Source organism: Paramisgurnus dabryanus, chromosome 20 (genome assembly GCF_030506205.2).
Source record: "Paramisgurnus dabryanus chromosome 20, PD_genome_1.1, whole genome shotgun sequence".
In the NCBI taxonomy this organism is placed as follows: Eukaryota; Metazoa; Chordata; class Actinopteri; order Cypriniformes; family Cobitidae; genus Paramisgurnus; species Paramisgurnus dabryanus.
In genome coordinates, this window is record NC_133356.1 from 6,755,944 (window position 1) to 6,782,407 (window position 26,464).

The 26,464-nt window shown below is 33.5% G+C and overlaps 1 protein-coding gene across 1 annotated transcript; it reads left to right on the forward strand.

Moving 5' to 3' along the window:
• Window positions 1-8,438: 8,438 nt before the first annotated feature.
• On the forward strand, window positions 8,439-13,158 carry LOC135786479 (tripartite motif-containing protein 16-like protein). Its single transcript, XM_065295948.1, has 7 exons — window positions 8,439-8,769; window positions 8,884-8,916; window positions 8,994-9,091; window positions 9,166-9,399; window positions 9,685-9,841; window positions 9,935-9,994; window positions 12,590-13,158. Exons 1-7 carry the CDS (start codon window positions 8,439-8,441, stop codon window positions 13,123-13,125), a joined length of 1,449 nt encoding a protein of 482 aa, XP_065152020.1. The 3' UTR covers window positions 13,126-13,158.
• Window positions 13,159-26,464: the final 13,306 nt, after the last annotated feature.

Below are 26,464 nucleotides of genomic sequence, written 5' to 3' on the forward strand. Positions count from 1 at the left end.
AAACAATTAAACAAATGTCAAAGCGCTATATAAATACAATTGACCTGACCTTAATGAATAAAATGGTAATGGGTTTAACAGGATCCTATTATTTTCTCCAGATAATATGTATTGGCTTACAGCATGTTGTCCACTACAAAACATAGTTTTGAGAAATGACTACATACTAATCTCAGTCTGAAACTTGTTTTGCATTTGTTCCTGTTCTAATTTGCATGGATCTTGGTTTACAATGCTGTTATGGGCCTGTGACGGTGACTTGTTTCTACACATATACACCTTATTTTTACATTAATGTGGGCATGCCATCTTTGAGCTCCTTTGTGTAAGACTTCCGGTGAGCCACTTAAGCTGTAGTCGTATTTCAATTGACACAGGTGTAACGTTTTGACTGGCTAGTTTATTATGAAATCTAGAAAGGCCTGCATAATTTGTGTAGTTAGGGGTTGCTATAATAGTTGGTAGATACAAACTCAGTAAAACTCTACAAAACATTTGTTTTGACCATAATCCACACACAAGAGCTGGATGTGGTTCACGCGCACACCCATGATCTGTATCGACACATTTATCCATAAAAACCTTTCATAGAAACTGACAATGAACAATAAATACGATAATTGTTCAAAAACAACTTTAAAGGTCACGTTTTTTCCTGATCCCATTTTTAAACCCTAGTTAGTGTGTAATGTTGTTATTATAATAGCATAAATAATACCTGTAAAATGATAAAGCTCAAAGTTCCCTGGCAGGCGATATATTTTCTTTAACAGAATTCGAAGCCTACAGCGAACGGTCGGTTTGGACTACAGCCCTCTACTTCCTGCTTTAATGACGTCACTAGAACAGTTTTTGACTAAACTCCGCCCACAGGAATACGTCAGTCGCCAGCTAAGCTAACGGCAAGCTAAGCTAACGGCTAAGCTGCTAGCGAATAACAACACAAAAAATAGTATAATAAATATTTAATCAGCATAATAAACAATATTATTGACAAAACTGATTACAGTACAGAATATATAAGGCACAAACTGCTTATAATTCAATGTTTATAATCATTAATGTTTTGCACGTATTTTGTTATGTTTTAAACGAGAAAGCAAATAATTTCCTAAATTACCAGTTCATGTCTTCCTCTAGTGCCTAAGAAGCGATGTAGGAATCTGTCTTGTTTTAAACCTATAGCTTTTTGTTTCTTAAACTCATTTGTTCCTTTGCCATCATGGTTTGAAATTCCTCTTGGAAGAGGTTTAATGAGGTATACATGTGTTTATGAAGGTAACAACACTGTAGACTTTTCATACAAGAAAGCCTACCTTTGACATCTTTATGCCAGTGAACCCAAAAAGACTTGTCGGTTCAAACGACAAGTATGATAGGTTTTGTTTGTTCGAGTTAAAAAAAAATAAGTGTACAATAAATCCGCAATTCACACCAAATAGTTTTGCAAACAGCTCCACCTGCTGGGACATACTGCGAAATACAGCATCAAATCTGTTTACATGAGTGACCAGACATAACAAGAATATGATAAAACTGTCCATAGTTAAATAAAAATTGCATATACAATGACAATAAATACAAGGATAAAACAATAATCACCATAATCAATATTATTCTTGGTAAGTGTTCATCAACCAGTGGCTGCAACTTTCTTCATTTATGTTAAATTACAAATAAATGTAAATTAATTGATTTTGGCTGTGTGGTTCCTGTTACAATTACAAGAATCAGCATTACTATTTAAAGTCATTCTCCTTGATATTGGCAATATAAATCTATGGTTAGCAAAATAAATCTAATAGTTGATTTTCCAGTGAACATTTTAACATTAGTTCTGTACCCTGTTTTGGCACATGTGAAATATTCAAATAAAATAACTCCCTTGTTGAGGTCCAGTTATTATAAGATATAAATGTATATAAAGAAAATGTCTGATTAATTAAAACTCCTAGGCATTGTAAAACTTTTATTCTCACAGACACATGAAAGATCAGGGTTATTTCATCAAATGCTCATTTTTTTTGTTTGTTTCTATAACAGGCTACATTAGCATTGTGTTGTTTAAAAATGAATATAAAGTTGTTTTCTTTGCATTAATCAAGAGGTTTTTTGTTTCAGTCTTCTGCAAAGAAAAAATATGTTAGTTGAAAGAATTAAAAAAAAAAGATAATTTTACTTAAACACATAGCTATACATAGTAAATGTTTGATAACTTCTCATCTCCATCAGGTCACCTGTGACAATTATTGTATTGTTTTTGGACATTTATCAAATACTTACAAATCTGTAAACATACACGTGATATTTTGTTATTTTGTATCTTTTATATTTAACCAGTTTATTTATGCACTAAAACTTGACTTGTTTGCATCTTTATGACTTGAAACAGTTTTATTTATTAATAATAGTATATTTTATCTTTTTATGTTATTCTTGTATTTTGTGGTGATTTATTTGTATTATTGTTACTTGGCAAGTCTTTGAATTTTTTTTGTCAGCGTCCATAAAGCTTAAGTTTCTTTGGCAAAGAAACTCTTAATCTGTAGGATGCTCACCAGGAGCCAGATTTCAAGTTTCTTCAAACTTACAGCTTTTAAAGTATCTAAACTTAAACTTACAAGGCTTTCTTAAACCAACATGAAGATTGTTTACATTTTAACATAATTTGTTCACAAACTTTACCTTATTTAGTTTTAATTTATTAATATTTCTTTATCATTGTTTATTCACTAGATGTCAGATGATCAGTGGGGATTCTAATAGTTAAAGATGGGACAACTCTCCAGCCCCTCGGCAGTGCTGAATTTGTCTAGATCCTCAATTGGTATAGTAATTGAAAGAAAAATGGTGATTGACAATCTATGTCATCATTCTGAAGCAATGTGCCTTCTGTTCGCACTGATTTATGCTTAATCTGAATTACCCAAAGTCACTGAAGTACACATTTGAATTTATTCAGCGTATTCTTTCCATGGGACAAAAAGACCTGCACCCGAAAATACAAACCTTGACAAACCAGGTGTTTGGTTAAATTAAATTTAACAGACAGATTTACAAGTAAAAGATTGTTAATGTGTCTTTTTAAAATGTGACTGTTTAAAATACAAGCTTAATGTATTGAGCATGGTTTCTGTTAAAATTAAAGTGATAGTTTACAGAAAATGAAAATTCTGTCATCATTTACCTACTCTCATGTTGTTGCAAACCTGTATAAATTTCTTTGCTCTGAATAACATGAAGGAAGAGATTTTGAGGAATGTTTGTAAACGGTTTGTGAGCCCCATTTACTTCCAAAGTAGAATTTTTTACTGAGGAAGTGAATGGGGCTCACAAACGGTTTTGTTACAAACATTCCTCAAAATCTCTTCCTTCATGTTCATCAGAACCTAGGAATGCACTGAAATGATTCATTCAATTTACAAATTTTTTTAAGGCAAGTGGTTGCAATCAATTTATTTAAGCTACATTTAAACAAAACTTTTTTATTGTATTTTACTTTACTAATCTATTTTGTTTAAATCTAGCTTAAATTGATTGCAACCACTTACCTTAAAAAAATTAGTAAATTGAATGAATATTTTTTTTCAGTGTAAGAGCAAGTAAATGATGACAGAACTTTAATGTTTGGGTGAACTATTCCTTTAATTTAGATAAGAAATGTCTTTTTGTTCATGTGTCTTTTGAAAATGTGACAAATATGAGCTTATTGTTAAGAGCATTTTTTGTTACTGTAGACGCCAAACATGTTTGTGTTTAATTCACTGACAAAAAAAATTATTCATTCAATTTACTCAATTTTTTAAGGTAAGTGGTTGCAGTCAATTTATTTAAGCTACATTTAAACAAAAAAGATTAGTAAAGTAAAATAAAATAAAAAAACCTTTGTTTAAATGTAGCTTAAATAAATTGACTGCAACCACTTACTTTAAAAAATTGAGTAAATTGAATGAATATTTTTTTTAGTGTTCCAACATGTACAGCATTTCAGATTCACCTTTTGGTGACTATAATGAGTGTATCTGTTGAAAATGTGACACACATATAAGTTATAGGGGTGGTTTCCCTGACAGGGCTTATAGTCCAGACTAAAATGCATGTTTGATTTACTTTAATTTCAAAACACCTTGTACTGACAAATTTTAACCCTCATAAGCCCCTATTTTCTTGTATATGTTAAAGTTCCTTGGGGGTAATAATTACCCAAGAAATTAAAAGAGTGATTACAAAAAGATATACATTTTTAATGATACAAATAATATATAATTTTTTTAGTTTACTTCCCATCTATACATTAATGCTGTGTTTTGGGAGATATGAAGTATTTTTGTACGTGTTTACCACTCAATTCCTTAACAACACCATTAGCTTACCTACAGTATAAAATACCAAATTTTTATGAAAAATTCACACACATTTTGAACTAAATTTGATTTAAATTGTTTTTAGGTTATGATCTAGATGTTTTGTGTTAAATTCGGCCATTTGGTGTTTAGAAAAAAAAATTACAGTTAAGGAAATAAATCATTTTGACCAGCAGATGCCTATAGAGACCCATTCATTTTACTGGATGTGGCCAACTGCTCAACATCAGTACTTTAGTGAAACGTTTTGTGAATTTATGTTTATATAAACATAAGAAAGGACATTAAAAATAAAAATTATTTCAAATAGTATGTTTTGTAGTTTGATGCATTTTGAAATGTCTTTTTTTTAAGATTTTTTTTGCATTTTCCATTTTAATTTCAATTGGGGACATTTTTACCCCTAAAGGGCCTCTTTTGGTGAATTTTTTTTTTGCACCACTTTACAACAACCGAATCAAGCCCAGTTTTTTTATATGAATCTTGACAGATGATCTGGAAAAGTCACAAAATCTTATTCCACTGAGATGAAGGGAACCATGTTTTTAAACTAAAGAAAAGTGGCTTGGGTTAAGATTGAACCCAAGGGACTTATTAGGGTTAATATATAACAGTGCAATTGTTTTGTCGTAAGATGCACACCACTATAGTTTTTTGTAAGGTTTGTTTGTAAAAAATTCTTAACTGTCTTAAAATAACTAAGGCCTAGTCCTGGATTAATCTAAACCCTATCAGGGAAACCGCCCCTTAGAGGCCTAAGCAACATTGGACTGTAGCCATAAGGCTTGATGTTTTCAAATAAACGAAACCTAAATTCAAATTGTAACATGCACCTGCAAAACTATTAAATCAAATTTGATAGAACTTGTGTTTTTGTATTTTAAATGGTGTTGGTGTGAAGGTTAAACAAAATTACAAACATTTATAACTGGCACTAACCAAGTTTACTTCAATATTTTTCATGTAAATGTTAATCTATCACGACAAACTATATATTGTTGGAAAGGTCTAAAAAATTAATTTTTATATTTTAAAACCTTTTAGCAGTAATAATAATGCAGTGACTGTAATTTATAATTAAGAGTATGCAGCAAACCTCATTTGTTTGATCATTTTAGGTATAAAATGATACTATATTGCATTTGTTTTATTTATTACAATAAATATAAACTGCTATAATCATTTTTTATCATTTAATAATTTCATCTCCAGACACTTTTGTAAAAAAAGTGTCAAGTGTAAACTTTAAAGTGTCTTCTTTAAAACAAGACCAAAATTTAGAGAATAAATCGTTTTTTTCGTAAATTGCACTAACAAAGTGAGTCTGCTGCGTGACTGACAAACTTTCTAAGACTGACAAGTTACTAACAAGTAACTGCAGTGTGTTGAAACAAAAACAACTAAACAATGTGTCATGCCTGTAATTAGTGAGGAAATGGGATGGTTAAACAGAAACTTATGTATGAAGTAAAAATGAAACTAAAAGTTTTCAAATAAACGAAACTCAAATTGTAACATGCACCTGAAAAACTACTAAATCAAATTTGATAGAACTTGTGTTTTGTATTTTAAACGGTGTTGGTGTGAAGGTTAAACAAATTTACTCTTTTGCTGAATCATAAACCCCAAAATATCTTCTTTTGTGTTGAACAGAATAAAGAAACTCATACAGGTTTAACCCGAGGGTTAGTAAATGAGGAGAGAATTATTATTGTATACGAAGTAACTTTTTATTGTTGATGTTATTTAGGAATAAATGGGCATGTGGTGCTCTGTTTAACTTGATAAAACAATGAATGGCACTGATAATGAATATGCAATGAAAACAAACAATCTTGGCTTTTTTTATGTTGCTACAGTAAACAAAGCATGTGACAGAAATACGTTGCTCTTAAGTGCGTTTATATGTTGAAATGCTGATCAAACTTACATTCATGTAATGTTTATACACCACTTTTTTTGTTTAGGCTAGTGAAGGTACAGCAGACATCAAAAAAGTGTTGTACAGTATGTGTGGAATGCAACATCATTTCATCATTGCATACAATAACTTTATTGTGCTGCTGGTTTACATTCCTGCACAAAACTCCCATTATACCATGCTGAAATATAATACTTGTTAAACCAAAAGGTATGAGGAAAACAGTGGGTTAATTATTAGTTGGCGAAACTTAACTTTCTGTCATCATTTACTCATCCTCATCTTGTTGTAAATCTGTATGAATTTCTTTTTTCTGATGAACACAAAAGAAGATATTTTGAGAAATGATGGTAAACACACAGCAGATAGTGACCATTGACTTCCATAGTAGGAAAAATATTTTGGAAGTATTGTGATAAATGATGAAGAAAATATTTTGATAAATGATTTTAAGCACACAGTTGATGGTACCTATTAAATTCCATCATATGTTTTTATTCCTACTATGGAAGTTAATGTACACTATGTGCTGTGTGTTTACCATCATTTCTCAAAATATCTTCATTTGTGTTCATTAGAAAAATAAAGAAATTCATGAGGATGAGTAAATGGTGACAGAATTTTCATTTTAAAGTGAACTATTTAACTTTCTACAGTTTTTTTCTCAGTTGCATTTGAAAATTTCTCAGACGAGAATCTGTGTGACAGCCTGGGAAATCAGGATGAGATTCGATTTTTTTGGACATTATACAATGAATCTTTCTAGTTTTGTTATTTTGTATTTGTACTATAAAATATGATTTATTCAATACGACAATGTTTGCAACTTTTTACAGAAAAAAATAAAGGTGTAAATTTTGTCAAGTCTCTTGCAATCAATATTTCACATAGCTGTACGTGAATAAATAACTTTATACTGTTTAAATCGCATGTAATCATCAATTAAACTGTAGCCATAAAGTATACATTACTGAAACATAAAATCATGTACTCTTATTATTTTGATAACATGGCTAAACATTTTGACTGTCTTGTTCTTGAACAAGGGCATTTTGATGCAACTAACATGTTCACTTATGTACTTTTGATAGATTAACTAAGGATTTTGAACAAGTTACAAGCCTTGGCAGGAAATCAATGACGTTGTTCAGTTGGTACACATTATTCTGAGAAATGCACACATTATTTTGCAAATTTTAGGAATGATTTGAGAAATGCTCCAAAGCATCTGAGAAAAACTGTTATAACTTGTTATAACACCACACTGTAAAAAATACTTTGCTGCCTTAAAATTTTTTGTTGAATCAACTCAGATTTACAAGTCATTTCAACTTACTATTATTTATCTTGAGTAGAGATGAGTTATACCTGTATAACTACAGGTGAGTTGTTATAACTTAGAAAATATAGTTGAGAAAAGTCAACTTAATTTTATAAGTTATGACAACTCATCTCTGTTTACATGACTTGTAAATCTTAGTTGATTTAACAAAAATTTTTAAGGCAGCAAAGTTTTTTTTACAGTGCATGAACGGGACATCCAAGTTTACGTCAATATTTTTCATGTAAATGTTAATCTATCACAACAAAATATTTCTTGTTGGAAAGGTCTAAGGTCTACCTAAATAATTTTTAGGTTTGTAATTTATGTGCAGTGACTGTAATTTATTAATTTGCGACAAGAGAATGCAGCAAACCTCATTTGTTTTGATAAATTTATGTATAAAATAATACTATATTGCATTTGTTTTTATTTATTACAATAAATATGAACTGCCATTACATATTTTTATCATTTATTATTTAATTTCATCTCCAGACACTTTTGTAAAAAAAGTGTAAAGTGTAAACTTTCTAGACCAATAAATGCCAGAGTGATATTAACTTGATCACCTTGATAACATCACTTCCCCCCCACTCAAAAAGGGCTGTGCCAGGTAAAGGGTTAAATGATAAAGTTGACTTAACTTGATGCATAACTGAAAACTGCATATTTGTCATGCATTGATGACTTGAACATCCTCATTGTGTAACCGATAAACCTGTTTTCCAAACGTACACTCGGTGAGATATAATGTGTGTGTATATACAGTATAACTTGTTCTCTATATTTGTACTGCACACGCTCTCTCAGTCTCTCTCTCTCATGTGAAATGGCAGAAGCAAGTATCTTATGGGCTGAGGAGCAGTTCAGATGCTCCATCTGTCTTGATCTACTCAAGGATCCAGTGACCATACCATGTGGACACAATTATTGCATGAGATGCATTGGATGCCACTGGGATCAGGATGAACAGAGAGGAGCTTACAGGTGCCCACAGTGCAGAAAGAGCTTCGCTTCAAGACCGGTTTTATTTACAAATATAGTGTTTGCTGAAATCGTGGAGAAGCTGAAGAAGATTACAAAGCAAACTGATGTGAGGTGTGACGTCTGCGGGGACACGTGTGGGAATTGTCAACATCAATATGAGAATTCAGTTAAAGGTAAGAAATTTCATTTATTATACTGGAAAACTTCAGGAGATGATTTATCATCAACACCATAAGTTTTTGGAGGTTTTCTGTCCTATGATAATTTGTATGTTGTGCATGACAGATGAACCAGCGGTGGCAAAAATGACCAAGATGCAGGTATAAATTTACATTTCACATGTTGTATTTCTATAATTTCTGTAAATTAACTTTCTAAGGTTTGTTTTGCTCTCCAGCAGGGTCATTTGGGGCAGATGCAAAAAACCTTCAGCAGAAGATTCAACAGCGAGGGCAAGAACTTGAGAAGCTAAGAGAAGTTGTGGAGTCACATAAGGTGAGTGTTGAGAAGAAGAAAATTAAGATCTTCATCAGTAAAAGGATGGATTTGAATATTTTTTTTCCCAATAGCGTTCTGCACAGAAAGCAGTGGAGAAGAATGAGAAGATCTTTACTGAACTCATCTCATGCATTGAGAGAAGTCGCTTTGAGGTGACACAGCTGATCAGAGATCAGGAAAAAGCTGCTGTGAGTCAAACTGAAGGTCTTTTGAAACAGCTGGAGCAGGAGATTAAAGATCTGAGGAGGAGAAAAGTCGAGTTGGAGAAGCTTTCGCAAAATAAGGATCAAATTCATGTCCTCCAGGTAAGAAACTTCAAAAAACAAGACAAATGTCTTTAGCAAGATGTTGTATTTGAAGGACATTTGACTAATTAGTGGTGTTTGCAAGCATCGCTGTTTTAAATTTAAAATGATAGAAGTTTATTTAAATCACTAACCTTACATTTTAGTTATTAATTACATAACCACAAAACTAATGTCACTGAGAAACTAATAACCCAACCATCTAAAACATCCTGACATTGTGCAAGCACTCATGTTTGTAAGATGTTTTTATAATGTAATTGTATCTTTTGTTTGTCTGTGTAGAGCTGCAAGTCTCTTTCTGTCTCTGGATCTTCAGAATTACCCAGAATCGATGTCAGTACTTTCCTCTCTTTTGATGATGTTGGCAAATCTCTTGATAAACTCAGAGACAAACTCCAGAGTTTCTGTAGAGAGGAAATCAAAATGATATCTAGTACAGGTACATTGTTTCACAATCATTTATTCATTCAATATAGTTGGTGTAAGTTTTATTAAATTGGTATTTACTCAGCAAATGTCTTTGTTTTTATAGTGAAAAAATGCCATATCGTTTCTGGTCCTGTGAAAGAAATCCGAGAGGATTTTCTCAAATGTAAGTTCAACACTTTATTACTGGAACGATCCAGTAATAATGAAATTTAATCAATTCAACAAACTTCAAAGTTAATGTTTAAAGCCCGGGTAAAATCCAATATTATATGTGTTCTCAGTTTGTCACACCACAGAAAAATGTGTTGTCAACCACCTAGCAAAATTTGATTAAAAAAAAAACGATTAAAATAATCAAGTAAATAAAAAAAGTTATCAAAATCTTGGAAAAACAGTCTGGATTCTGGACACTGGGGATGTGTCCACTCTCTGTTGAAACTACGCCTAATCATGGAAAAGCTGCCGGCTCTCAACTTTCAAAATTCAAATAATGCTACAACTTGAATAGATGATTGTGATTGTGTAAGGGGCGGAAAGTGAATAAATCTGGTTCTATGTGCTCTAGCAGACTGCAGACAGTTTTGGTTGTTAGCAGCAGCAGACAGTAAACACCCCCCAAAAGAATGAACTCTTTATCATGTCGCATTCAAAAGTTATTCTCATTTTACTAAAGGGTGTGAAAATACATTTTTCATAAAAATATAATTTTTTGTTTTGCACATATAATAAATAGCAAGGGATTATATATGCACACAACCAAAGAAAATGCTGTGAATGGACTCATTGTTTAGAGTAGGACCTAAAATAAAAGACGGTGTAGCATTTGTGGCTATATGTGCTATCTGAGGCAGTTCACACTCAAGTTTGTTTACAAAAGACCATTTTTTACCTTATTATTCATTCAACGATTGTTGGATATGTGATGACATTAGAAACAAAATTATGATGTAGCCTTATTCCTGAGAGTGAGAGCTTTCATTTGATATAAGACTTGCCCATGTTTGTCATACTTGAAAATATGAAATATGTGAATATTAACTAATATAAAAAATTGTGGGGGGGTGATAGTGTAAATTAAGTGTAAATAACTTTCTTACAGTAAAAGATATCTCAAAGTGATGCATATCTGCAGAAAGTAGAAACTCCAAGCTTTCAAACAGTATCTCATATGTGGTCCATGACAGACCATTAAAAATTAAAAGAATATTTTAAATTAAGTAAAAATAAGATAATTTTGGACCCGGTACAGGGTCCACAGAGTCAAACAAGTTAAAACACACCTGACATGCCAACTTGAATTGCTATGCGTTTCCATGACACGGCTTTCCTTTCCGATGTCTCTGTAGGAGCATAAACTTGTATTATAAAGCTCTGGGAATTCCGAGTCTAAGCTTTCGTCCATTTTGCTTGTTTGGATGCCCCGTTTCTATTAGCCACGTGGGTAATCGTCACAGAGCGCAGCGCAAAAGTTAAACTATTTTGAACTTTGACCGCGGCGCAACAAAAAAACGCCCAAAATACTTTGCCCAAAAGTATTGGAGTTTTTTTAGACCAAAACAATATATTTTTTAATGATAATTGATGTGTAATAATTATCAAGCAATTCACTAGTGATGATTTGCCATTAAGAAAGCATGATTAAAGGTGCAGTGTGTACATTTTTGTGGCATCTAGTGGTGAGGTTGCATATTTCAACCAACAGGGCTTAGTCCACTGCTCACTCCTCACTTTTGAAACGCATTGAAAAGCTACGTTAGCCACCACCGGACAAACATCGTCCGAGACAACTTAGTAAAAAAATTGTCCGTTAAGGGCTTCTGTAGAAACATGGAGGCACAAACTGGCGAATTATAGGGGACCCTCTGTGTATGTAGTTAAAACATCTCATTCTAAGGTAATAAAAACATAACGGTTCATTATAAAAAGGTCTTTATACACCCTTGATCATATAGTTTTCTGTCAAGAGATCCTTCTAAAAATTACACACTGCACCTTTAAACTTTAGTAAATATAGTTTTATTTGTAGCAAGTAACCACAAATGTACTGTATTCTCACTATAATAACAATGATATTTTATTTGTAGTAAAACTATGGTAATACCAATCAATGTGACCTTTGATTAAAAAATATTTGCCTACTGGTCCAACGGGTAACAGCCACCCTAAAATGTGATCCACTATTAGCCTGGAGTCCTGTCAGTCTGATGTCTATATGCCATTGGATCAGAGGGCTATCAGCCTGATCAATAATTACATAAGTTTGCATTTTCAGCCCTCAACACCACCATTAGACCAAAGGGTTCAAAGGTCAGTTCAAAAATTGGTTCAATAAAAAGCACACAGAATTATTTTCCCTTACACAACTTTAATAATAGACAAAATATTTGTTGAATTTAATGCATTTAAGATTTGAGTGCATGTAAAATTGTATGATCTTGTTTGGGAGCGTGCCAATAGGGATTTCACCTGGGGTGTCGAAAAGGCTAGAAACGGCCCTGGGGCAATGCTCTGTGCGTCTTGTGCGTCATTGAGCCACCATTTCAGCCCTGCCCAAAGCAATGAAATGTAGAAAAACTGCTTAAGGGTGTTACTACATAATTTAGTACTACATGTTTCACAGCTATGTGTTTCAGCAATACATTATAATTACATACTAACATACATACTTAACTAAAGTTATTAGTTATAACACAAGTTATTGATCTCAGTTCAGCATTACATTAATCCTGAAATGTGACTCTTTGTTTGTCTTTACCAGATTTCCGCCAGTTTACTCTGGATCTAAACACAGTAAATAAAAACTTTCGTCTGTCTGGAGGGAACAGAGCGATTACAGATACGGACACCACTTATAAATACCCCGAGCATCCCGACAGATTTCATGGTTGGAAGCAAGCGTTGTGTAAAGAGAGCGTGAGCGATCACTGTTACTGTGAAGTTGAATTGACTCGGGGTAATGCTGTGTCTATATCAGTGTCATATAAGAGCATCGGTCGAAAGGGAATGGGTGATGAATGCAGATTTGGATATAATGATCAGTCCTGGAGATTATTCTGCTCTCCTTCCAGATTCTCATTCTGTCATAATAAAAAAGTCACCGATCTTCCAGTAATAAGCAACTGTTGTAGAATAGGAGTGGATGTAGATCACAGCGCAGGCGTCTTGTCTTTCTACAATGTTTCTGATACAATGACACTCATTCACAGAGTCCAAACTACATTCACTAAACCTCTCTATCTAGGGCTTGGATTAAGCATGAACTCAACAGTTAAACTGTGTTCTTTAAACAGTTAAAAGACATATACCATTTTGGTAGCACTTTATTTTACAGTACGTGTACTTACCTTGTGTATATATGTATGGTAAATATGTTGTACTTACAGGCAAATGTGTAGTACTTACTTTTGAGTATCTATGGAAATTGAATGGTATAATTTGGTACTACACACTTAACATGTACATACAATTAGTATGTAGAGTAGTGTTTGTTATTAGTTATCATATATAATCACTATAAGTACCTGTCTTTAACCCACACTTGCCTGTAATTACTCAGTACTTAATTCATTTGTAAGTACAATAATGATACCATTTAATTACCATGTAGATACTCAAAAGTAAGTACCACGCATTTGTCTGAATATACAACATATTTACCATATATATACAGTATATACACAAGGTAAGTACACGTACTGTAAAATAAAGTGCTACCAAAATGATTGACATAATAATATAAATTTCTAAATGTAAATATGATGAGTCTTATTTCTATTCAGTGTTACACAAACTTCTAATAATTTGATACAGCATACAGATCATCATCATCATCATCGTGTTGAAATGAATTATTATTACTGAAAAATGTATGTGGTCTTGACATTTTTTTAAATATTTGATGTTGCTAAATTCTAATTAGTGAATGAGTAATGTAATATATTATATGCTATATTATAATATTACAATAAATGTAAATGCACATAGGATTGTTACAATTATTTTATATAATTATATAAATGTTATATTTTATATTCTGACTTTACACATTTTTTCATATCATAAACTTTATTAAACTATCATTAGCTTAATCTTTGTTTGTTATTAGCAATATTTCAAAATATGATCTAAGATCTAGAGCACATTTACATTCTGTGTTTTAATCATTATCAGACCTCTCATGAAACTGGGACATTCATAAATAGCTAAAAATTGACACCACACTTCCATAGTAGGAAAAACAAATACTATGAAAATCATTGGGGAGGCTACTGTTAACTATGTGCTATTTATATTATTTATCAGAATATATTCATAATATTTCACAATACACTGTAAAAAGTGAAAAGTTGGATCACCTAAAAAAATCACAAAGTATTTCTCACTTAAAAATATAAGTTGACATTTTTTTAAGTAATCTTTAAAGAAGACATATCATGAAATTCTGACTTTTTTATGTTTAAAGGGATAGTTCAAATTAAAATGAAATTTCTGTCTTCATTTATTCATCCTCGTGTTTTTCTAAACCTGTATGTTTTTTTTCTTCTGATGAACACAAAAATATATTTTGAGAAATGATGGTAAACACACAGCAGATAGTGACCATTGACTTTCATAGTAGGAAAAAATATTTTGGAAGTATTGTGATAAATAATAAAGAAAATATTTTTATAAATGATGGTAAGCACACAGTTGACGGTACACATTAATTTCCATCATATTTTTTATTCCTACTATGGACTATAATTGGGTCCCCAGTACTTCTATCTCTCTAGAAAATGTGAAAAAGATCAACCCAGTAACTTAGTTTTGTTAAACCATTCTCTGCTAGCATGTGAAAAAATGTTGAAATTGAAATTTGGTTCCCCTTGTGATGTCAGAAGGGGATAATACCGCCCCTTAAGCTGCACTATCCAGCCACATTTTTGCTCACACCTACAAAGTGTATTTTTAACATGTAATAATAAATTATCAATATGGCATTTTGAGCAGAAACTTCACATATGTACTCTGGGGACACCAAAATGTTATTTTCCACCTTAAAAAGTCTTGTGAGATGTCCCTTTTAAGTTGTTCCAACTTTTTACCGTGTACTTCCATACTGAGGTATTTGTTTTTCCTACTATGGAAGTCATTGGTATTCTTCTTAAAGAATTAAACATTCATAGTTTTTAGAATATGTTAAAAAATGTAAAAATGAAAAGTATGTATATTCAGTAATAAGTCAAACAAGGGATATAACTAAATGAATCTACTGTACCTGAGAAGCAGAATAACATTTGGGGTTGTTTATAGGATGTTTCCACTGGAGGGCAACAGAGTCCATGTTTGCAGCGTGCCTGTCCAGATCTTCTCTATTACACCGGCCTCATGCACTACACATGACCCCTTTCATGAATACAAATCATTAGTAAATGACACGTTTAATGTCTGTCTCTAGTTCCCACCACTCTGAGATGCCAGATTTGTGCCCTAAATCCTGCCCATAAAATAGAGATCATGTGGGAGAACAGACCTCATGTTTGTACAGTAGCACACATTGTATTTTTTCTTGTTTCTAAAAGTATTGATTGAATAACTTATAGGTTTCTGTAATCTAGACTTTTTCTCCGGGAGCTTCAGGATGAATGAGCTGGATGAGCGAGTGTGTGGAATCCTGATCCGATTCATCCATATCAAAACAGAGTTGTGCTGGAGGGATATGGCGCCGTTTTCAGTCTATCGGCGTGCAGATCTATCACGACACCTTCTGTCCTGCGTTTTATCTGTGAATCAGTGTGAGGTTGAACGGGTAAACTCCAACAGCGTGAACGAGCTATTACGCACATTGATTCAGCACACTGAGCAACTTAGCAAAATAAACAGAAAAAGTCTTTTTGAAGCCCACCACTTCCTCATAGACATCCTCAGTTCATTTGAAATCATTCAAAGGTTGTAATTACAAACTTTTTTTGTGTGTGAGATACTCAAGATAGATGTGTAAAACTATGTATTTTCATGCCTTCTGAATCAGACAGGACATTCCTACTACAGTACACCGTAAAAACAAAGCATTTTTCTCAAATCAACATATATTTTTATGTTACTTTTACTTAGTTAAGCAATGTCAACTTGTTTTTATAATTTATGTCAACTTATCGCTAAAAAAACTTAAACTGCACCTATTTCATTGATAAAAAGCAACATTATTTTGTGTATTTGGTATAATTCAATGTGTTGCCGTGGTTTATGGTTAAAGGAATAGTCTACTCATTTTCAATATTAAAATATGTTATTACCTTAACTAAGAAGAGTTGATACATCCCTCTATCATCTTAGTGCGTGCACGTAAGCGCTGGGGCGCGCTGCGACACTTCGATAGGATTTAGCTTAGCCCCATTCATTCAATGGTACCACTCAGAGATAAAGTTAGAAGTGACCAAACACATCAACGTTTTTCCTATTTAAGACGAGTAGTTATACGAGCAAGTTTGGTGGTACAAAATAAAACGTAGCGCTTTTCTAAGCGGATTTAAAAGAGGAACTATATTGTATGGCGTAATAGCACTTTTGGGAGTACTTTGACTCGCCTGAAAAGTCCGCTCCCCTTCTCCTTCTCATAATGGGAGAGGGAGGGTGTTACTGCGCCGAGTCGAAGTACTCCCAAAAGTGCTGTTCCGCCATACAATATAGTTCCTCTTTTAAATCCGCTTAGAAAAGCGCTATGTTTTATTTTGTACCACCAAACTTGGTCGTATAACTACTCGTCTTAAATAGGAAAAACGTTGATGTGTTTGGTCACTTCTAACTCTATCTCTGAGTGGTACCATTGAATGAATGGGGCTAAGCTAAATGCTATCGAAGTGTCGCAGCGCGATCCAGCGCTTACGTGCACGCACTAAGATGATAGAGGGATGTATCAACTCTTCTTAGTTAAGGTAATAACATATTTTAATATTGAAAATGAGTAGACTATTCCGTTAACACTCTGGGGTCGACTGCGGCGCGGTCTATATATTTCTATATATACACACACATTATATATATATATTTTTTGTTATAAATTCCCAAGTAAACCTTATCATGGTTTTACTACAGAGAAAGTTACATTTCTATTCCTACAAGGCTCATTATGTGGCTCATTATGCAACTCTTTTGTTCCTCAGCTGTCAATCACTGATTATTCAGGAGCTTTCCCGCCTCCACGCATACAGCCTTTCCCCAGCAAATGTGTCTTATAAATTGTAAATCAAAATATTGTTTTATGTGAATGAGCAGGCCGGATGATTTTCACATCATTTTGAAGAAAAAACTCTAGACTACTAGATCCTGTTTTGAAAAGTCTTGGAAAAACATGTTTAGAATGAGTTTTGTGGACTTATATCAGTGACTTAAAAATTTAGCTTTTTCAAAAACCACGCATAAAATTTTTCTCTCAAAAATACAAACATGTACATATATGTTGATCATATAATATTGTAGCCCAGTTTGTGCTAAACATAGTGTTATGAGACTTTTGCCATTTATATGTTTTTAAGCAACTGAAAAAAGCACAAATGTCAGTGCATGTCAAAACTTCCCCAGGGCCCTAAAAACCACTTAGACCCCAGAGGGTTAAAAAACACATTATTTTTCACATACCGTTCATTCTTGTAGCTCCAGATTTTACTCTCTTCCTGAAACGCATGGATTTGAAAAGCTCTGTGTCCCTGATTGGCCAGCTAATTTGTACGTTGTGATTGGCCTGAATACCTATGATGTCAGCAGGAAATTTGACGCTCCTTACCATGTTTGAAAGATTCACTCACAATGCAGTGCTGACAGGAGTTAACTTACATGCTGTGTGTCCGAAACAGGAGGAATTATGATGATGTCAATCTTGTCTACATCACCAATCCCAGGGAGTAAACTGTTGCCTACAATCTGTGTGTTTGTTGTAGTCCAAGAAAGGAGATTTACGTTGGAGATGATAACTCGCGTCATCGTTTACTTTGGGGTTTGTACCTTTGCATATCGTTAACATGTACTAATAGACACCAGTGTTGTTTTTTGGCAGCCCTTTCAGTTTAAGTCTAAGTTTTTTGGACAAAAATGCTTTTAAGTTTTAGTCACTTATAGGGCCCTATTTTAATGATCTAAGCGCATTGTCTAAAGCGCACAGCGCAACGTCTAAATGGGCGTGTCCGAATCCACTTGTGCTAATTTAACGATAGGAAAAATGGTTTGTGCGCCGAACGCATGGACGAAAACGGCTGGTCCTTTTTTTATGAGTAATGGGAGTATTTTGGGCGTAACGTGCAATAAACCAATGAGAGTCTCAGCTCTCATCCCCTTTAAAAGCCAGTTGGACTGGCGCTATGTCTAATCCCTATTTAGATGACGGACTTTGTAAACTGAAAAACTAAGCGAAGAAAGAAGATCCCCAGTTTAAGATTAATATTAAATAATTGTGTTGTTTTTCACTTGTATTGAAATTGTATTTTTTTTTATTAAAACCTTTAAAACCCGTTTTCTTTTAGTCATAGAAGTAAAAAAGCAGGCTTTTAATTGCTGTAAATGTATGGCTATCCAATATCATAAAAAAATAATTTACAAGTATGTAAGAAAAGGTTTGTACTCTAAAAATCCTTTATTTGTAACAAACAGGAGATAAAGAATTTACAAACGTGCGGAGAGCCGTTTCAGCCCTCAGACCTAGACTTAGTCCTCATTTATGTCTAAGAGACTCAATAATAATCTTTTACATTTAATCCTTAAATCTTTCATATTTAAAAGTGTTTTTGTGCTGCTGCGCATTCATGTATGTGATAAGCAAACCCGCGTTGTCGTCCCGTTTATAGGCGCATATTACTAATGCGCTCTTTAAATAACAAAAAAACATATTGCGCCTATTTTAAGTCTATTTTAGTTGCCTCAAAATAGCAAAGCACCAACAATGTCGGACAATAGGTGCTCTTTAAAATAGTAGGTTGAATTAACTTGCAAAACCAAGTAGTTGTAACTTTTTTTTTAACAATGACTGTATGTCTTAACCCTCATGTGTTGTTGGGGATGTTTTCATCCACTACAGAGTTTTTTTTACTCTTAATTTGGCCGTAACTTTCTCTCTGTTTTAGCAAATTGAATGATTTTTGGTGACAAATCTTATATTTACATATATTTTAAGAAAATGCTTTGAAATTTTTTAAAAACTCAACGATATCCCGTTGGCAAATTTACTACCCTTTCGTGTTGTTAGTGGATGAAAACATCCACTAAATTCAACGGGTGTAAAAATTTATCAGAATGATATTTTTTCCAATTTTTTTTTCATAAATCTGTTAATCAACCTCAGTACTGATCAAAACTACCAAATCTTCACAAAAATTCCATGATTTTAACCCTTTAATTGCCAAGTTTATAAGGTGTGTCACTGATTTGGGGAAAAAACACACACAAAATGACAGATTTTCAATATAAACAGTGATTGTAAACTGGATTTTTGTTTACCATTTTCAGAGTCTTGAAGATGTCTAAGATTGGTAAAAACATTGGCTTTGAAACATTTTTAGTTTTTGTGTAGCATCAGTTTTAATTTTTTTCTCCCTCATTTATTGTTAGTGGCTGTTTTTGCCCCATTGACTTCCATTATAACCACATTTTTTGATTGCAGAGCTATGACACCTTTTTATCATGCATTTTTGAATGTTGGATTTTTTTCCTTTTGCAAAGAGGTCAAATTTGTAATTTTTACAGTTTATCACCATGTGGCACTATTAACCCTTTAGTAGCCCTGTGCAAAAACAGCTTAATTTCTGACTTGTACATTGAGTTATATGAAGTGTAACTCCATAATAAAAGCATAATATTGTGTGTGTGCGTGTGTGTGTGCGTGTGTGTGTGTGTGTGTGTGTGTGTGTGTGTGTGTGTACCTGGTAATTATCACGTTGTGGGGACCAATTGTCCCCACAAAGATAGGAATACCAGTGTCTTTGTGACCTTGTGGGGACATTTTGATGTCCCCATGAGGAAACAAGTTTATAAATCAAACAAAATGATGTTTCCTGAAAATGTGAAGTAGGAGAAGGGTTTTTGTGATGGTTGGGGTTAGGGAAATTTTCTGTAAAAATCTTCTCTGCATCGGATTTACATCATTTATTATGAACACAAAAACAACTTCAAATAAATTGAACAATGAAGCAAGAGTAGAGGATGGATGGAGAACTAAACAATCAAACTAACTTTTATTGTGTATGTGTGTGTGTGTTCAGTATTTCCAGCAGGACTTGCAGCATATCACTTGGTGCTCTCTGCAAGTGTGTCCACCACAACAGATGCAAGTGCTGACATGTTTGTTCTTTGCACCAATTGCATGTTCCCCTCTTCACTCCTGAGCTGCTGGTGTCTGTGGATTTGTGTCTGGAGAGACAGCTGCAGGAGACTGAATCTCTCTCACCAGTGCAGTAGCAACTGGTGTGCGAGGGTGATGCTCTCTCCTCAATATTGCTGCAGAGATTTTCCCAGGTCTTCTAGGAAAGCCTTCTCCTAAACAGCTTTTCACCTCCCTCGTGCATGAGTTGCTGTCCCTCCAGACAAACTTGCAGAGAGCACCAAGTGATATGCTGCAAGTCCTGTTGGAATGACTAAACACTTATGTGTTAATAATAATGATGTTCATAAATCTAATGTCTAATGCAGAGAAGATTTTTACAGAATATCTTTTTTTCATGCACATACACACACACACACACACGCACGCACACACACATACGCACACACACACACACACACACACACACACACACAAATATGCTTTTATTATGGAGTTATACTCCATAAAACACAATGTACAAGCCAGAAATTAAGCTTTGTTTTTGCACAGGGCTACTAAAGGGTTAATAGTGCCACATGGTGATCAACAGTAAAAATTACTAATTTGACCTCTTAGCAAAAGGAAAAAACAACAACATTCAAAAATGCATGATAAAAAGGTGTCATAGCTCTGCAATCAAAAAATGTGGTTATAATGGAAGTCAATGGGGCAAAAACAGCCAATAACAATAAATGAGGGAGAAATTTTTTTAACTGATGCTGCACAAAAACTAAAAATGCTTCAAAGCCAATATTTTTACCAATCTTTGGCATGCCCAAGACTGTGAAAAAGGTTTTAAAAAATCCAGTTTACAATCACATTTTATATTGAAAATCGGTCATTTTTTGTGTGTTTTTTCCCCAAATCAGTGACACCACTTATAAACTTGGCAATTAAAGAGTTAAAATCATTGAATTTTTGTGAAGATTTGGTAGTTTTGATCAGTACTGAGGTTGATTAACAGATTTATGTAAAAAAATTTGGAAAAAATATTCATCCGATACATTTTTATAGCCGTTGAATTTAGTGGATGTTTTCATCCACTAACAACACGAAAGGGTAGTAAATTTGAACAATGCACAAGGGTTAATATATGAGATTAAATTGTGAAAAAGTAAATAATATAAGTTTTTTTACATTACAATTAAATGAACTTGTTCACTTGGCTAAAAAAAATTATTATGCTTTTTGTCCCTGTTACGGGAGTTTCTGTTTTATAGGCGTACTTTTATTTTCCCACCCTGTAAAAAAGTTGGCTAAACTAAGCTTCCTGTAAGTTAACTGTTTGCCTTAAAAAGTTTTGTTAATTGAACTTAAAAATATAATTGACAACAACTTTTTTTAGTCAACTAATATTTTAAGTTTATTTAAAGGCAGGGTGCATGATTTCTGAAAGCCAATGTTGATATTTGAAATCACCGAATCAAACACACCCCTACCCCAATAGAATCTGAACCTTCTTTTGATAGACCCGCCCCACACATACGCAACACCAGCAACGATGTCCGTTTATAGACACGCCCCTTACTGCTGATTGGCTACAAGTGTGTTTTGGTACTCGGCCCGACTCATGCACCCTGCCTTTAACTCAAAATTTTAAGTTGAATCAAAAAAATCAAAAATCTTTTTTTTTTACAGTGCACCTACAAAGTTCATAGTAGTACCACAAAGGTTCATACAGTATTGATACCAAATGTATTAATTTCTGTACCTAAAGGTTACAAGTAGGACCTCTTTAAATGGCACTGCCCCAGTGACAACTTGGGACCATTTTTTGACCTTTCATTCTGATGTGCACGAGCATGTTCATTTTTTTTAAAGTTTGATTTTAAAATGCACTGCATGCCAGACAAATACAACAAATAAACATACATTTAATACACTCAAAAAAAAAAAAAAACCGGTAAAAAGTTACATTTTTATATTTGACCCAAAATTAGCTACAGTACAACCATTTTTGACCCAATGCTGGATTGAAAATAACCCAGAACTTTTTAGAGTATATAAATGTCTCTGTGTTCATGTCAAGATTCATCTGAAGACATGACACAGACTGCAGTAAGCTTTACCACAGGCATATCATCTTAACACACCTGCATCTCTTTACCCAAGTGCACAGCTGCTCCAAATAACTTAAACCCTTCATTTAGAAATAACTATTAAAAAATGTGATTCATAGTGATTCAGTGTTGTTTCAGATGTAGATGTTCTCCAGAAGTAGTGAATGGGACCAGTCATTACCAAACACTCATAAAACCACCTCAATGTAAATGAGGTATGGGCCCTTTTTAAAAAAAAGTCTACTTGCCATTTTATTCGAAAGCCAATATAAATTCCCAGCCGGCAATATAAGTGCCAGGGTGGGCTGTGTATGTGTGTGTTTGCTTGTTTAACTGTAGGCTTACTTATCTCTTTCCAAATACTGTAAAACGTTAAAAAATTCCACTTTTCAAGATGGTCCTCATTAGTACAAAAATATAATAAATCGACCAAATAACATCTCAATTAAAACTGTGCCAAAGATGCCAAAGTCTGGTGTGTTTCATGATGCCCATGATGCTAAAATGTTGCTACGGTCTATAAATCTGGATCCTGTGGACCCATATCATGTGTCCAATGATCCAAGGATATTCAAGTGTAGGTCTTTGGCATCATCAGTTTTATCATCCACCAGATGAAAATCATTCGTGTCTGTAGCACAAACAGTGGAGTGAAGTTGAATATTCAAGGTTAGGAGTTTGTTGGCGTAATTGCTCGTGAAGGAAGATTAATGCGTGTGTTACCTTATGCTTTTGCCCAAAGTTTGTCATCAAGTGCAAATTAATTTCATGCCTTAACCAGTATAACAACCCTCAGCTGTCAAGCTTCTTAATCACACCACACATATTTTATGAAGAGACTGTGGCAGTCATAGCACACATGGGTCAAATTTCAAACCTTTGAAGTTTTCCAGAGGGAATAAATCACAGGATCTGGCAGATTAATTTAGTGTATTTTGGAAACCGTCGGATATATTACTGTGCTTCGACCGCTTCTGTTTTTACATCCGTCTGTGTGCCGTGGTGAATTTCACTTGGATGTTTTGAGTTCTCGTGACAAAATCTCAAGCAACCACTAACGGTATCAGATTTTTAAGACTATTTACATGGCCTCGAGTAATGTTGGCAAGTCAAGCCCTTTAAAACACTGAATGCATCAAATATCCATCCATTTAAAATATTTTCTCTTAGCTTTATGTCTTAGTCATTTCAGCCGGTGAACATCAAACCAAAATGTATATTTGTGAAAATAAACATGTTGTTGTTTTGCATTGGCTGGGAACTTTAAAACAAATAAATCATAATAAAAAATAAGAGTGCATTTTAGGTGTAAGAGTATTATACAGTGTTTTTTTTCCTCTACAGCCTGTTTCTGTTAATAGTTAGTTTTCAAGTAAAGTTGCTCTGCAGTGCCACACTGTGGCAGTATGGGGTCATTACACTTTAACCTTAAGCATCAAACAGATTTTTTATTGAATCAACCTTATTCAACAATTTTTTACATTAGCCCGGATGAAAGAAAAAAAGAAAAATTAAATAAAAACTTTAAAATGCTCACATATATTAATAGATTTAACAGCTTTCTTGTTTATCAAATTATAAATTGATTTGAGGTATTGCTTAACTTTTAATAGCAAAATTTGGATTAATGGTTTATAATCACCATATTTACATTTATGTATACTAAACTTTTCCAATAAAAGTGAGTATCAAATGCATTTGTCTGTTTAGATAATAGTAAATTACCTTATTTCTGTTCATTTATTTCCTAAATTATCTGTGTAACAGGGGGAAGTGGAAGAAAGATAAAATACATTTCAGTTTGTACCTTTTACAAAATACAACAAAGAGAAGCTTTAGCCTATATTTCTTTAGTTTTTTCCTAAAGACTCTAAGGGGCAGTTTCCGGAGAGTGATTGGGTTAATCAAGGACTTAGTTTTAGTTTAAGTAGTTACAAAATAACAATACTGAAGTGCATCTTATAGGAAAAAACAATGGCCCTGATATATGTTAAGATATGTCAATGCAAGATGTTTTAAAATGAAGGCAGTTCAATCATGCATTTTAGTCTGGGACTATGATAAGACCTGTTCCGGAAACTGCCCCTAAAAGGGTTTTTATCAGCATCCAGTTTAGAGATGCTAGGTACTGATATTCATTTTACAGTACATCTATATCCTGACACAAATCGGGGACCAGCTCTCGTCCACAACACCACATTATCTGTGAGGTCATTCAAGTCTCATAGAAAGTGTCTCAAATGTTTAAGACAGAATGCTGATGCCGTGATATCTTTTTGTTTCAGCATCATAACAAGCTCAACATACTGTAGAGACACTGGTGTGATTTTGGGACAGGACCATCTGTTTGTGGGTAAGGATGGGGTTCATTCTCATTTTAATGAACAAGGATTTATATTCCCCATGTGTACAACAAGAATTTTTCATTTTTGTCTGCGTTGTTGGCCTGTAAATTTAAAATGTATCTGTTTAAAATGTCAGTCATGCACTTAAAGCCACAAAACTCCAGTTTTGTTTACTTGCCGACATTGAAGGGAAGTGCACAAGATTGTGTGAACCCAATATGGGCTTCAAGTTCCTGGCAATTTTGTAGCATTGTTCACCTGGTTATTAGGGAGGCATTTCTGCTTTTCCTGGAATCCCATTTAAGTTATTGAGCCCCCCTTTGTGCCTGTTCAAATGACTTTTAAAATATCCTTTACAGAGACCTGCCTCTGACTGTTAGCTCACTTTGACATGTTAGCTACCAGCTCAAATGCAAACCAGAAATGTTTGCAGACCAAAGAATCGCAACACTGAACAAATCCTACTTTCTGTCAAACCTTTATATTTTCTACATAAATGGCATATTTTAATGTGATGTTAAAAAAAAAACAAGTAGCCATAAAATAAACCATAAAATGTAACATAACAATTTCATAAATTATATTTTTTCCCAATAATATATTTAGATAAAATAAATAAAGTTTTTGCAGAGGCTTTATAAGATTCTCATTTACACAAACACAAACACATCACCCCCAATAAAGACACAACTGCCTTAAATTTAGGCTCTCCAGTGAATCATTAAAATAACTACAACTTTTAGTTTAAAACTCCTACAGCTAATGGATCATTATAAGGATTGTGAATCTGGGGGCACGTGAGAAAATTCAGAGTAAAGATCTTTCCAAAAAGTGAGTGATGTTAGGAATCTTAGGAATTTAGGGAAAATTTAATCAAAGGTTTTGCAATATTTGTTCAGTTGCAGGATGCCAAATAATATTAGTATATGGACAATATGATATTTGCTAAATTTGTAATTCAGATAAATCCTAAAGTGGATTACCTGTTAAATGTGTAGTCAGAGAGCATCTCAATCACTTTTGTTTATAGCTGAATGGAGGCAGGGGAGGGACAGGAGGCGGTCCTCAAGGTAATGTAAGCCAGGTGCTGACATGACATATAGCAAATTTCAGTGCTGGGAAAAGAGGAATAGTGTAATGAGAAGCAGCCGCAGATTCCCATTCACAGCTGGCCTGACTTACACAACCTTACAGATGTGAAGAACCATATCAAATACTTAAGGCCACATTTGCACACAAAACGTACAATTCACTTGATTATGCAACCCAGGACCACCGGTCTCTTTAAAGAACGGCTTATTCGAAAAATGAAAATTCTGTCGTTGTTTACTTCACTTTATCTCATTCAAAGATATTTTGCAGAATGTCCAGTAGATAAAAGAGGAAAATGTCATGTTTGCTTTTTCATCGCTCAGGAGATTTGATGCAGTTCTCACTTTTTAAGGATCAACTCAGTCTTAGATGTTTCTCCTAAAATTGCTTAGGAGAAATACAATTGAAACAAATAAAACAATTGTTAAAATACATGAAATAATCTTAATTTATGTAAGCCATTTCATACAGAAATCTTTAATAATATTTACTTTTGATAGCAAATTTGGCAAATCTGAGCTCTGGGATGCAGGAGAACTTTAAAAGTTTTAAATCGCTTTTCCGTTTAATCTCTAATTTCTTAGAGAAATAATTAAGATATTGAAGAAATCTCTATTTGTATTTTGTTTTTCTTTTCTTTTTTTCTAAGTTTTTTATTTATTATTTTTTTTTCAAAACTTTAAAGGGGCCATGTCACAAGACTTTTTTAAGATGTCAAATAAATCTTTGGTGTCCCCAGAGTACACATGTAAAGTTTTAGCTCAAAATACTATATAGATAATTTATTATAACATGTTAAAATTGACACT

Coding starts and splice junctions, on each gene's coding strand:
- LOC135786479 (XM_065295948.1), top strand. CDS start 8,439: ATGGCAGAAGCAAGTATCTTATGGGCTGAGGAGCAGTTCAGATGCTCC. Junction 9,400..9,684: donor ATCAAATTCATGTCCTCCAG/GTAAGAAACTTC, acceptor TTGTCTGTGTAG/AGCTGCAAGTCTCTTTCTGT. Junction 9,995..12,589: donor CCGAGAGGATTTTCTCAAAT/GTAAGTTCAACA, acceptor TGTCTTTACCAG/ATTTCCGCCAGTTTACTCTG.